The sequence below is a fragment of the Acanthisitta chloris genome, unplaced genomic scaffold (assembly GCF_000695815.1).
Source record: "Acanthisitta chloris isolate BGI_N310 unplaced genomic scaffold, ASM69581v1 scaffold12421, whole genome shotgun sequence".
Taxonomy (NCBI): domain Eukaryota; kingdom Metazoa; phylum Chordata; class Aves; order Passeriformes; family Acanthisittidae; genus Acanthisitta; species Acanthisitta chloris.
Genome location: NW_008655510.1, coordinates 1 through 14,230, shown reverse-complemented (window position 1 = coordinate 14,230; position 14,230 = coordinate 1). Strand labels below are relative to the sequence as shown.

The 14,230-nt window shown below is 41.5% G+C and overlaps 1 protein-coding gene across 1 annotated transcript in view; it reads right to left on the bottom strand.

Annotated features, from left to right (window-relative positions):
• SENP5 (SUMO1/sentrin specific peptidase 5) overlaps positions 1 to 8,239 on the bottom strand; it is a 15,528-nt gene extending 7,289 nt beyond the window's left edge. Inside the window, exons 1-5 of the mRNA XM_009083941.1 lie at positions 7,303 to 8,239; positions 3,812 to 3,917; positions 3,523 to 3,670; positions 2,850 to 2,897; positions 870 to 947 (exon numbers count right to left, since the gene is read on the bottom strand). Coding sequence (XP_009082189.1) covers positions 870 to 947; positions 2,850 to 2,897; positions 3,523 to 3,670; positions 3,812 to 3,917; positions 7,303 to 8,239 — 1,317 coding nt within the window. The remainder of the gene's footprint in view (positions 1 to 869; positions 948 to 2,849; positions 2,898 to 3,522; positions 3,671 to 3,811; positions 3,918 to 7,302) is intronic.
• Between the last annotated feature and the right edge of the window lie 5,991 nt (positions 8,240 to 14,230).

The window sequence follows — 14,230 nt, the reverse complement described above, 5'->3', positions numbered from 1 at the left end:
GGAATACAGGTTCTGCTTCCAGAATCTACCTTAATTTTTGAGGTTTTTGCAAAACTTGGGTTGCTGGAGAAAAAGAACTTTTAAAAAAATAATATCTGGGAATATTAAGCACTAATATTCTCTCTCTTTAAAGAGATTTTAATAAATTATATGAATAGATTTTATATTCAGATAATGAGTTCATCTCTAGCATTTCACAGATGTGTGCTATTTAAGTGCTTCTGCAGAAAGATCATACATTCAAACATGGCCCTTGATTAGTCTTGTCTCATCTCCCGTATTAGAAAGGACAAATGTTCATAGAAAAAAAAGGAGAGCGCATTTCTTTTTGTATTAGCTACCTCTGAAAATGTCACAATCCATGATCTGGTATGGGTTCTGGAAAGCAAAGTGAATTCTGTTCTTTGTCATGAGAACAACAGTTTGGCTTATTTAACTATGGGTCTCTAATTTCTGCTTTCTAGTACCTGGATGTGTTACTCAGGAGTAACAATTCGATTTTGCCAAAGAATGCCAGTTTGAGATAAAAGGAAGAAGCAGAATTAAGTCTGCTCTCCTGAAGATTAGTGTACCTGGCACTGTCAGGAGCAGTCAAGAGACATTTCTCGCAGTTAAATTAACAGCTTGCATGAACATACACAAAGAGATAACCTACCACTGAAGATTTAGCCAGTCGAAGTACATTTGCACAACATACCCATACTAACTTGAATAGTACCACACTACTACTTTTACCAAGCTCTCCCTGTTTTGTACAGCTCCTTGGCTAACACACCCTTTGCAGATACCACACTGTAACCCAGTTCCAAGTTACTGATCCAGCCCAGCCCAAGAGAACCCAAGCACTGATAACACAGCGTCAAAGGTACCTTTTTAGTCCATCGTTTTACCCCATTATATCCTTTGGTTACGAGCTGTCTATGAAAAAAGCTGTTAAAGAAATGAACCTAAAAAAGAGAGAGAGGAGGAATGAGCACAGAAATCTTCATGCACAGTCATTCCCCTTCCCCCAGGATAATTTATACAAAACAACTTGTAATGAGGCAATATTTAATGCAGGTTTAGAAACAGAACCCCAGTAGGGACAAACAGAGGCTTTGCCAAGCCTAAACTGTTGCTGTTCTTCAGCAGCTAATAAAATAAGCCTTATTTCTCTATAATATATCATGTGAGCCACTGCAGCATTTATATTTACATTTTTGTATCTGCAGGCATATCATATTTAATTTTTTTGATGGGGATGGACTTGGGAGAAAAACACCAGGGTAAGGAGTTACAGTTTTTGTTGTTCTTTACAAGTCTCAAGGAAGAGAACATGGGACTGGAAAAGTGGAGGTGGTGGAGAAGGGAGTACCTTCTGGCTTTAGTTGCTGGAAGCTAAAACTCAAAAAAGAAAAACTGATCAAAACAGTTACGAGATTTAGTCAAACACCATGGTCTTTTGTATCCAACTGTTATGACCAGCTCCTGACAAAACCAATATTCTGCTACTGAAAAGTATTTTTAAGGTATGACACATCCATTTTGTAAGTAAAAAACCTACATTTATGCTAAAAAAATGTAGATTTATGTTAAAAGAATATTTAGCTCCAGGTTAACACTATTAGTCCCTGTGCTTAGCTTCTTGCAATTACAGGAACAGATTAATACAAACAAATCTGCAACATCTGTTTTTAATAATTCTGCCAGTGTAGAAGTTGTAGAAGGCTTATTACTTGAAAAAAAAAGTTAGAAAACTCAGCATTTGAAAACACAGTCTAACACCCATTAGCTATGCCAACAGACTTCAAAACCACATTCTGAGGTACTAGCACAAAATCTCCCATGAGGATTTCAATTATGCACTACGAAGAAAAAGCAGACACAAGCAAACAGATACAATCTCCAATACCCCAACCCCAGCACACACTTGGGAAGTACAGAGAATACTAATGAAGAATCACCATCACCACCAATCAAAGCAACAACACTTTTTCTTCTGAGCTTGAAGATTTTAAGAGTTACATTTTGCAGCGCTCATCTAAGAATGCCTTTGTTTGGTTCTTCCTTTGTGGTCTCACCTGAAAATTGTTCAGCCCTACTAGTAAACAGATGGGTTTTTATAATTGTCACTGCTGCCAATTCAGTCACAGAAGGGGGGGCTTGTTTTCTTGAGGTTTTTTTTTGTTTTTTTGCTTTCTTTTTTTCAATTGCCACCCACAGTTAGGCACTGCAGTTGCAAAGCAGTAAGCATTCTGTTGAGGATGCACAAAACAGAGTCCTGCAGAGTCAATACTGCCAAGGAACCAAGCAGCTCTGTATCAATTTACATTCACCAGGCAGGCAGCTGACACAGCTTGAGCTGTTACAGCCCCCACAGCCACGAGGTGGGTGGGAGGGTGAGTGCAAGCAGCACATGTGCATGGTTCAGATGCTACCACTCATGGTTTGTCATCTCAGCAGAAATCCATCTTCCTCAGAAATTTCAGCTGAAACACCAGACTGGTGAGCAAGGGCATGGATAAAGCACTTTAGAAGGAGATCAGCTGGAGACAGAAACTTCTAGGGGATAAAGGACAATGGGATGGGCAAAACCAGGGCACCTGTCTTGTACAGGTACATCAGTAACACCAGGCTACCACAGATACCACCTGCAGAACTAATCCAGTAAGTTCCTGAAACAAGAGCAACAGCACTGAAAAGGAAAAAGGAAAGGTAGGAAATCTGAGCAGCAGATAGCAACAAACTATAACGGAGCCACTCAGAACATCATTGCGTTGAATCTTGATTCTGTACCTGATATTCCAAGTCTCCCCCTTTCCTCTCAATCTCTCGTTAGGTACATTTGCACAATAAAAAAGACCCCTCACCTTTTCAGGGACTGCATCCATTACGAGTTCACCATACATGTTAATTATCTGTAAGAGTTAGTAAATATTTGAATACATAATTCATACAGTATACTTTTTTTAAGATCCAAATTCACAACTTCCCATAAAACATAAGACCCATCCCACTTAAAACAGCAATAAGGAATGGAGCCTTAACAGTAACATTTTGCTGGAGTCTGAAAGACAAGCACTCTGGAACTAATAGTGGTCGGCCCAGAGAGAGACCGTAACTGCCTGCTTGAAGTCTGCCTCAATCTGAAATGCAGTTTAATTCAATTTAAGTCTACTGCTGCATGCCCTGGGCACTGCAGCCTTCTTGGGTTTTTGGCTGTGGGCCACAGTCTACCATTTCACTCCATCCTTCTTGTAATATGGTCAAACTTGGGGATGGGGCAAGTTATTGAAACCTCTATGGGTAGCCACTATGTTATCAAAATGGTGAAACATCATTTCTTCAAAAGGAAACAGTCTAGTCGTGACATCTCCCAGCGTCCAGATTATTGCACCTGTCACTGTAAAAGCTGCCCACCACTTCTCAAGAGCAAAGTAAGGATAGTTCACCTGTAATGTTAGCAGAAGGTGCACACCTGATACCCTAATACAAATTGGTTAAAAAGCAGTAAGGAAGCAAATAAACACCAACATCTCTGACCTGGTCATTCAGCCAATTCTGGCCTTCCAGTGTAGCTAAATCATCCATATCTAGCATGTGCTTATTATAGAAGACCCGGAAATTGCAAGTGGAGGGTTTGGGATGTTTTTCCCGATACTTCATGATCTCCCTCGTGATAAACGGTTTTCTAAAACAGGATTGAAAAGGTAGAGAAAAATTAAGTCAAGGTCATGTCAAATAGACTTCTGTTCTGGTAGATGTTAGACATGGAGTGTGCAGTGCAAGCAACTGTGCTTTACAAACTGCAGAATGTGATACTGCTACACACCTATGGGAGAAATCTTCATTAAAGACTTCTTTTAATCTTCCCATGACATCCTTTTCACAGAGTGGTACTAAACTGCCATATTTCTTCATAACTTCATCTAGGAATCCTTTAAATACACCAGAAAAATGAAAGTGCAAACATAAAAACCTTCTGAGTTCACCAGTCCAATAAAGCAGTAATTTCTTACAAGTACAAGCAGCAATCATTCTGCACCCAACCAACACACAGAACCACACATGGCAAGTATATATTTAAGAAAACTCAGCTCAAATTGGCAACATTCAGTAAAAGCGGGGGTAGGGGAAGGAGGACAAAAATAAAAATGCACAAATCTGATCACTCAGCTTTCCAGGAAAAGATCAGACCCTGTTCTTACCATATATACACATACCTACATCAAACTAATTATAGCAGTGCTAGAGGAGAATCCATCCCCCTGCCTGCTTCAATTAGCATCTGAAATCATTTTACTGCAACATGAAAAGCCATCAGTTCCTGCAACAGTTGTCATTGAAAACCCAGTATCCTGTCCTTATGGTAGGCAGAACTGCTCTCCTCAAATACAAGCAGCCTTAGCTGGCAGAGTGTTTGCAGTCTGCTCAGTTCTGCTGCTGCCACCATAGTGAATGGAAGAGATGCCAGACAGACTCCCAGCAAGTTATCTCCTTTACTCTTACATCCTAGGGATGGCATTTAAGGTGACATGGACTGTCACATGCCTGCTTGCCATTGCCCAGGAAAGCACTGGGTAACCACAGCAACAGTACCAAAAGATACCAACTTGGAAATAATGAAGAGATGAATGCTGGAGGAATCAAAAAACCCAGGTAACAGATTTTGTTCTTTCTCAAACACAAGATGAACACTGGAGACATAAATCTCATGCAAGCATCCAAAACCACTTTGAGAATGAATGAGAATAGAGAGCAGGATTTCAACACTTGGGAGTGAACAAGAGAAAAAAGACCAAGTCGCCCAGATTTCTGAAAATGAATTTTCAAATGCAGCTGAAACCACATCTTCTGTGTACAGAAAGCTGGATCTGAGATCAGAGTCCAGGGAACTGCACTAACCCAAAGTCCAGGACTCTTCTCAGGCCAGGATGTGATGGCAGAGAGCATCACTGGACAGTGTATGTTCAGCTCTCTGCTTACTAAGGCTTCAACAATATTTCCTGAAAACTTTCAAGATCGGGATGGAAAGAAGCAAGACGAGAGAAACATCTGACAGAAAAAAAGTGCCAGAAGAACAGCAGTAAGAATACAAAAAAGAAAGGAGAGAGACCAAGAAAAAAAAGCCAAACCACAAAGAGCCAAGTAAAGCAGTGAAGATATAAAAAGAAGTGTGACAGAAGGAAGAGAAGGAGGATTGAAGAGTGACATCAGACCACAAGGAAGTATTCTTCAGGGGATGATAACCTTCCTTGTAACTCTGCCACACACTTGGTCTAACAACTATCCCTTACATCTCAGCAGACTGTGACAGGGAGGACATTCCTCACTCTGGCTAGAAGACTAGATAGACAATGCAGAGGGGTTGAGTGTACCTTATTCTCTTTTAATATATAAAAATTTTTAAAGCTTTTTATCCATGCACATGAATAAAATGGATTGTTCTCTCCACTACAACTAAGAGCAGAAGAGCTCCAGGAGACCTCCAACTAGACTCTGACCTCACCTGGACTGGTGTAACTCAAGGAACAAAACACAAAGCCCAGCCCTGGTACAAGATCAGACACCCATCATGAACAGCATTTACCATGGGGCTCTGTTTGATACCCAATAGCATATCAGAATGCACTAAATATTGCAGCCCATTAACATCCGAGTTCAGCTGCTGCAGAGAAATTCAAAACCCAAGAGCATCCCTAACACATCTCCTTCGTGCATCTACCCCAGGAACTCTTGCCAGGTTAGCAGTATCTTTTAGGTAGCAGTTAATTATTAGCAACATTCCTAAACATCAAAAACCCTCCTGTACATAGTCATACCACAATCAAAACTCCTTTTTACACCCTTTAAGAGCTCAGAAGTGCTATACTAACAGTATGAATGTGTATGCTGTGTAGGCTTGGCTTCAACTTTCTGAGAACACTCAACTCTCAAGAAAATGGAAAACAGTCTTAGTTTCATGCAGAAGCTAGGTAAGAATTCTCTTAAAATTGTCAAGTGTGGGAGAGTTTAGTGCATTTCCTGTTTGTCTTTTCAATTCTACTTTTTCGTATTATTCAGCCCTGCCATGACCAAAAACATGACTGCCTACCAGACCACAAAACTTCAACCTTTGTCAACATGACGTAATCTTGGCTGTTACAAAAGGACTACATCCTTTTTTCTGCTGGACAAACTTTAGAGCTCCACTGCAGAAGTGTTCACTGGAGTACCACAGTTGCTCTCAGTTTCTCAACACAGCGCCTGGTCTGTGCTGGATCATGTGAAGCCAGTCACAGAAAAATACATCCCACACCACCCTGGAGATATGAATGTGGAAAGCTAAATCCTCTTCTGAGGTTCACTGTCTGTCTCCTTCTTCACATTTTGCTTAAAAGAATCAATTGCAAAATTGAAGGACAAAATGGTGGGCAGAAAAATCAGAGCATGTCAAATTGCAAACAATCCCTTCAGCACTAGCTGACACCAGCTTCAGGTTCAAGAGACTCTATGAAGTCAATTTCTCCTAAGGAAGACTTCAGCTATCAGAATGTCCCTGAACTTATATTCATGGTACAAGATGGCACAATGTGTTAGCTTACTGCTCCTCACTGTGTGTGTAGTATGCTGCTATACATAAATAACACACCAATTACTATTTTTATCATGTTCTTCTTCAGAGAGACTATCAAATACAGCATGCTCAGCATTGAGTAAAAAAATCCCAAAGCCTTTTGCTGAACCTTCGCTAAGACTAGTCCTGCCTTTTTAAAAAATACTGTCTAATAAGATTAATTAAGCTTTATGAACAATCCAAGAAAAAACAAGGTACAATTAACAATATTTGGATATTAAAATCTGAGATTGAGTGATTTAGTTTCAGTCTAAGAGTAAGAGAAGAGAAGACAAGGATGGAAAGAAGTATTAGAATATCTGGGATTTTCAAAAGCCAAATTAAGAGCAGTAATTGTTAACCATTTAAAAACCTGAAAGTTTTAACCACATATCATCTTCTGAAATCACATAATAAAACATTTGAAATTTCTATCAACAATTTTCCACAATGATCCCAACTAAATTACATTGTATTTTCTAAAACAAAATAAGCAGAGGTATCCCTCAACTATCTCTCAAAACTGCTTGTCACATAACCATTGATTTGTCCTTCCTCCATGCAGCTCTCCCCTTTGCAGCCTTACTTCATCATATGTTAGGCTAAGTGCCCTTTACAATTCACAACAACAAACCATTTTTATAAAGGAATTAACGCAACACGTAAACCCGATACATCCAGCAGTTTTCAGGAACTCCTGGATGCCCGAGGATATGTAAAAGGTATACCACAAAGCCACGTTGCCAACTGCTCATCAGGCACCCGGGAAGTTTTCTGACTGTTCCTTTTGCCTCCCTTCCGAGTTTCTGATTTCAGTCCTGTGCTTTCCGGTGAAGGCTCCTCAAGAGGACTCTTACAGTAAGGGTGATCTAGTAACTTTGAACTAAAAATGTCCAAGTTCAAGGAGTCCTCTACTTCCATTTGGCTAGAGCTGTCCTCGTTTTGTGTCAGCTCCATGGATAAAGGTCCATTTGCAAAACCATCGACATCAGAATCCTGCAAGGAAGATTGCAACACTGTCATTCCATCTATACCCACAGCCTCCTTGGGTTCTTCACCATCTTGACCTGAAACCGCAATTTCTTTTCCTGTGACGGAGACAAAAATGTCAGAGCAATGATCCTCTGCCAGAGTCCCATTGGTCTCCACCTGCTGCAATGTCTCTGCTTCTGCAGAAGCTCTAGCACGCAGTTCTGGGGGGACAGTATCCCCACTGCCATCCTGCCCTCCAGATTTTGGATCCTCAGGTAACTCATCCTGCGTACGGCAGTTCTCAGGTGCACATATTTCATTCTCCCCACATAAAGACTTGGGTGTATTACTGTTCATATCTGATAACCTGTACCGCTTCCAAAGACGGCTACTTTTAGATTTCCAGTAGGAAAACCAATTACACAATCCACTTTCAAAATCCTGCTGGAGCGCCTCTTGGTGGTCCCTCGTAACTTTCTCCACCCACCTTCGCTTGATTTTTCTCAATTTGCAAGCTTTGCCTCTTGCTCGAAGTCTCGGGGATTTTATAATTCTATACCGAAACCTAACCATAGAAAGTTTCTTATGCATCATAAATAAAGATGTCTTTTTTACAGTATGATGGTTAAATTTGGACCTCTTTGGAGTTGTCAAGGGGCCACAAGTTCCATTCCACTCCTTTTGCAACAGCATTTCCTTTTATAGTTGGTTACATCTAGCAGGACTGTATTGCCCTCACCATTACTGCTCTCCTCCCCACTATACACAAAACCACCTTTCTTTACAGGTAAGGCAGCACCCTCCAGTGTACCACATGAGACATAATGGATATTGCCAGGGATGCTATTAAGAACATAAACAGTTTCAAATACTTCATTCAATGGATCTTCTCTCTGAAAGGATTTATTGTTGAGTTTCCTTACTGCCTCTCCAGATAGACTTTCAGCTATGCGACAGGGACAGGATCTTTTTGCTCTCAGTAGTTTTGTAAGGAAAGCTGTATGACTCAACAGTAGGTTTGGGATAGGTTCCTGCATTTAGAAGCACATCAGGAGCCCACTTGCTTTGAAGTTCAAGTGTCTTTCTTCTGCACTGCAGTCTTCTGTACAGTTTGTTGTGATTTAAGCGCACAATTAGCTGAGCACTTTGTCTTCTCCCCTTAGTTAGGAAAAATTGGTCTTGAAAGCAGTATTTCCCAAGCTTCCCAAAACCAGTTGTCCATTTTCCAGACTGGGACAGCAACTGACTCCTTTTCCAAAGCAAATGTCTTCTACAGCTTTTCATGTTTCTGCTGCATTATGATCTTGAAAAACAGCTGAAAGAATAAGAGAAATTAATTCAGAGTTATCTGGATTGTAACATAATAGCAAAACACTAAGGCACATTCCTCAGGCCGCATGCCTATCTGAAATTCCACCCCTCCTCCAAACACAATCCCACATTCCCCAGGACATTTTCACTGGCACCAAAAGGAAAAACAAGCAGTAGCTGCAATGGTTCAGTGTGTAAACAGGCTCTTCTCATTTACCTTTCCTAGAGGTAAAGCAATAAACAGGTAATCTCCACCCAGCCCATACTCCCTATATATAATTCCAGACTCTCTTGCCAGGGGTTAAATCTCTCAAGTACAGTTAACCAATTTGCCTCAAAAGGCTTTTGATAAACAAAACTTTGAACTTCACATTAGTCAACAAGTGTGTGCAGATACCTGACTCCATCAGCACTGTACAAAGCAAACCCTCACTCTTGTGCAATAAGCGTGAGCAGCCTCTGAAGGCACTTCACATGCTCACACAAAATTTTCCTTTAAAGGAACATCAATGCACAAACTGCCACAGAAATTTTGATTCTCTGACTAGGTGAAGAGTGACAGAGTTTACTCAAGTAGTTCCTCTATATTTACAGCAACAGCTCACTCCATATGACACCACCACCACCACTTTCTACAATCAGTGTTTATCTTTGCATTAACAGAGCCATACCAGTGCAGGACACCAACTAATCATCTTACAAATCCCTTTTCCCACTAATAACCTGCATCTCAGAATGTTCAATAAGGATATATCTGAGACTACACAAGACTGTAAAGCCTGCAAACTAGTATCTGTTTAGCTTCACTACATAACTAAAAATATTAATTCAAAGGTGGAAGAATCCAGAAGCACAAGGGAAAGGCATAGGCCACACATACAACATGGGATGCTCCATGCAAATTGCCTCAGCTTCACCATGTACATCCCATCTCCTGCATTTTTCACTCTACTCATCTTAGACACAAATAGCAGGTGGCATTTTTTAAATTTATTTTTTTGTGGAGGAGTGAGAGGGGAGTGGAAATGCAAAGAGGAAAAAGAATATCATCTATCACCTGGATAAGGTATTCCTGTCATACAGAAAAGGTCCAGAATTCACTAGACCCACAACCTGGGAAGAAACCTGGCTCCCTCCACGGATGGAGATGCGCAAGACAGTACAGCTTAACAGTACAAAGGCACTACAACAGGGTCTGGCTCTTTTGCAACCCTCTACTAGTCACCACACAACTCAGTCATCATAAAAATCAGGACATAGCATCTCATGCCAATTTTCTCACCCTTGCTTGTCTGACATTTTCATATTTCTCTACACTAGATGCAGTTTATGTCTGTTTTTCCACTACAAACTCTACATGTGTCTATTGTGTACAGTACCTACAAAACATTCCTTGAGTGGCCCTAGCAAATATCAGCCAAACCACAGTCTTGCTAGGACAGCTTATTCCAGCCACACTTCATCCAGGTAAAACAAACAACGCCAGCAAAATCGCACTTTTCTCCACAGAGCCACACAGACGAGGGGCTTCTGCCAACACAGCTAGTCCTGAGGACACCAAGGAGAGCACAGCAGACAAAGGCACTGGTTTCACTTCCTCTGAGGCTCTGCAATATGTGCCATGTACCTGCTGGTTTTTAAGAACACTCCTGAACAATTTGGAGTCATTGTTTTTCTCCTTGGTCTCTCACAGCCAGGTCCAACAGCCTCCATGGGCACTGCCTCAGACATGGAAGAAGGCTGAGCAACCACTGAGCAGCCAAGGATTACGCAGCAGCTGAAACGCCTACAGCTGCCACTGTTTCACTCACTGAACTAATGACCACAGTGGCAAAAACAAGGAACTAGATTCCAGCAAAGATAAATCCTGACAACAAAAAGAACCTGAGGCAAACCTGGATTGAGACAAGAGTGATGCCACAGTTTCAACACAACTGCAACAGCAATCGAAAGAGATCATTTGCTCCTTGGTGCCATGAAATCCTGGTTCTTAAACTACAACGATGGAATCTGTTAGGAAAGCTATTCTACCCACCTGTTGTTCTGCTTTATTTTTAACTTGGATCATTAAAAAATACTTCACAGGATAATTTACAGGATTAAAAAATATTTCATGTTTGTCTGTGATGCACTCACCAATTTCTCCACATTAAAAGTTTTCTTCTTCACAACAAAGTCCTCTTTAAAGTGGGAAGAAAGTCTGACTAAACCATTTAATCCAAGTAAAACTTTTTTGCCCTCCCCCCTCTCTTTTCAAATGCAATCGGTTTTGAGTCTGGATCCCTTTAAAGCAATGGCCTGCAAGGAGCATTTACTCCCAGTTCTAGGAGCTGAAACGGTTCACTTTTCTCACAGCCGGGTTACTAAGAGTGAGGAAAGATAATCCATATGCAAATATTTAACTAAAGATGCTGCTTGAAGAACTTACTTTTCACCAGTGCTACAAGAGCATCAATGGATTTACTTGGCACCATAAATCAGCAAGACAAAAGGATGGCTTAGAAGCACATTCCTAGGAAAGAACTGAAGCGAGCAAAATAAGACCAAAAATAAAGCAAGCACCAGGGGAAGTTTAAGAACCTGAAACAAAAGTGACATATTTGCCCCATACACTGACACAGATGGAAATTGAGGATTTTGCACCACTAAGAGTGTCATTTGCCTAGTGTAAGCCGCACCTCCACTGCACAGGGATGCTGCCAACACTACACCAGCAAACCCCAAAAGCTCCAGATGTACACCTCCCAAAGTGAAAGAAATTTATTGTACCTCAACCCTCCAGCTGCGTTTGACATACCACCTGCAAATGGTTAAATATTAAAAAGAACAATCTCTTTTGCACTGGATGAAGACATCTCCCAAAGTGTTATAGCTCTGTATTAATGGCAGATTCTGATTATAAATTTGCTTTGAACTCAAATTTTTGAAAAACGTATTTGGGAGCCACTCATTTTTCAGCATAGAGACTCATTCCAAAAGCTCTGGTAAGGTACAAGCAAGCAAGACTGTATCAGTTTGACATAAAGCTGGCCTAAAATTCACTGAGCACTTGCACAGGAATGGAGCAACATGAGAGCATTGATCCTTTATGAGTAACAAATTCAGTGCAGATACAGGCTGTATTTTTGTCATAACAATTAGCAGCTTACTCAATTTGCAACTTACATGGCTGCAACTTACATCACCCTTCAGTGAAACTGAGTACAAAAGACACTATACATTTACATCTTTCACCCATTTTAAGCTTGTTAGATCTAGCCAGTCATTAGTCCTTGGCAGTCCATTTTTTTTTCGGCAGGTTTAGAAAGCACAGGTTTTAACTGAAAAGCACAGAAATAGGAAAGACAGTCCCAGTCAAAGCTGCTGACAGGACCCAACCAAAAGTTTCTAGTTGACACCTGAAGTGTGAGCCCACAGAAACCTTTTGCCCACACAAGTGCAGAACAAACCCACAGCACTGCAGCAGTGCTGCTACTTCATGCTTAGATCACCACAAGCCATCTAGGGCTGTGTCTGGATGTGCACAGGCTCAAGAGACACATGGAAAGGGTGAGTAATTCAAACACAGATCACTTGCTAACTCTTAGGTTGTTATTTTTCCACCTAGGGTACCCAGATTTTAATACTGATATTCAAATTATAAAATGGCTTGTTTTGAACACCATCAGTAACGTAAATAAAACAAAGGGCCGTGGGAGTGTGGCCTTGTGTAGGCAGGAGTAACTCATGCCTCACCTGCTCCCACGGGAGGCAGCAGATCTTGCAACATCCATTGAGTCCAGTCTTTCCCAGGGGAGATCTAGGCACCTCTCAACAACAGGAGATAAGCAGCAAAGAGAAAGCCAACCTGAGATTTTGGAGCTGGGACATGCAAGAAGATGCCCTCCCTCCCCCAACTGGAATCCAAAATTGGAAAGAGAGGAAGCTGGGGAAGGGTGTATCTCTTCTAAACACCGAGTGGCCAGAGCTAAACTGATAAGGTCAGGAAGTCTGAAATGACTCAATTAGCACATGCAAAAGAAATGCAGATTCACAGCACTAGGAACTTATCTCCTCTTTGCCTTCTTTTTGGAGAAGCACAGTTCTGTGAACAGTTAACCAAACGCTATGTCCCAGAGATGTAACATGCCCGAGGGAAAGGCACCTTGACAAAACATAAGGCATCAGCACAAGACCATACACAAAAGGTCAAAGTCCGAAGTTACAAACTCACGGGACACGGCAGGGCATGTGGCTGATGAACTCATTATCACACTGCAAGGCTTCAACTCCTACAGTCACCACGGTCTCTGCCCTTTTCTCAACCAGCAATTCTGGGGACTAACCCACAATCTCACCCAGCCGGTTACACATCTACTAGATTTATTTCTAGCAAGATGACTATAATTTACTTAGGGAAACGTCCTCCTTTAGGCTAAACTAGATTAGTGGAGATAGCAGATAACAGAACATTTAAGAGAAATACTGTTACAAATCAGTGATGAAAATTCTCAAGACTAAAGAACCCAGAGTTCTTTTGTACAAGTAAGGCATAAGGACATAAATAAGTTTCAATCTTCATTGACTGCAATGAAATATGACTCAAGCTTTGTCCCTTCCTTCCTTAGTACCTCTGCAAGGCAGAAGCACGGAAATAGCTGAAGGAAAGTCTAACAAACTTTGCTGCCCAAGACCTGTAAAGGGAACAGAAACTGAAATTTCATTTGAGGTACTTCAAGTTTGAGGTCTCCTTGATGCTTTCTAAAGGCTTTTCTTAAGAATGAGTGTATTTTCAAAAGTATTAAACATGTGTTCCTGCAGCTTTGAACAAAGATGATTTACCTTCTTGTGTTAGTGACACGCACAGATAAATAAAGGTGAAGGTACTACCAAAGGCAATCCATCTCTCTTCTGAGCTACAAATCTGGGCTAGAACAAGTGGAGCCTGGAAATGGCTAAAGGGAGAGCACGTTAGTTAAACCCAGTCCTTAGCTGAGGAACACATCTCTGTTGTGTCTGCCTCGTGGCTCAGGACCCCAACCTGCACCAGTTGTCCCCGCTGAACTCCCAGTCCCTGCCCAGCCAGCACAGTTCAGCCTGGGAGGGCTCAGGGAGAGGAGGCCAAACAGCACTGGAGGCGATGAACACTCTGCTTACACAGCAGAGAAACGGCGAGTCTCTGGGTGCAAAAGACAACTTGGGGACAGAGGAGTGTGGCCGAGAGCCCAATGACAGAAAAATAAAGCTCTTGCAACAACTGAAAATCCCTTTCCACAACTTCCCATCAATGCCCTGACTCTCCCAGCGTGTAATTAGGGAGCATCCACCCGTGCTGCCCAGGGCAGAGCAGCACCGAACCCCGCGCCGCCCAGGGAATCTCCCGGCTCCCTGTTC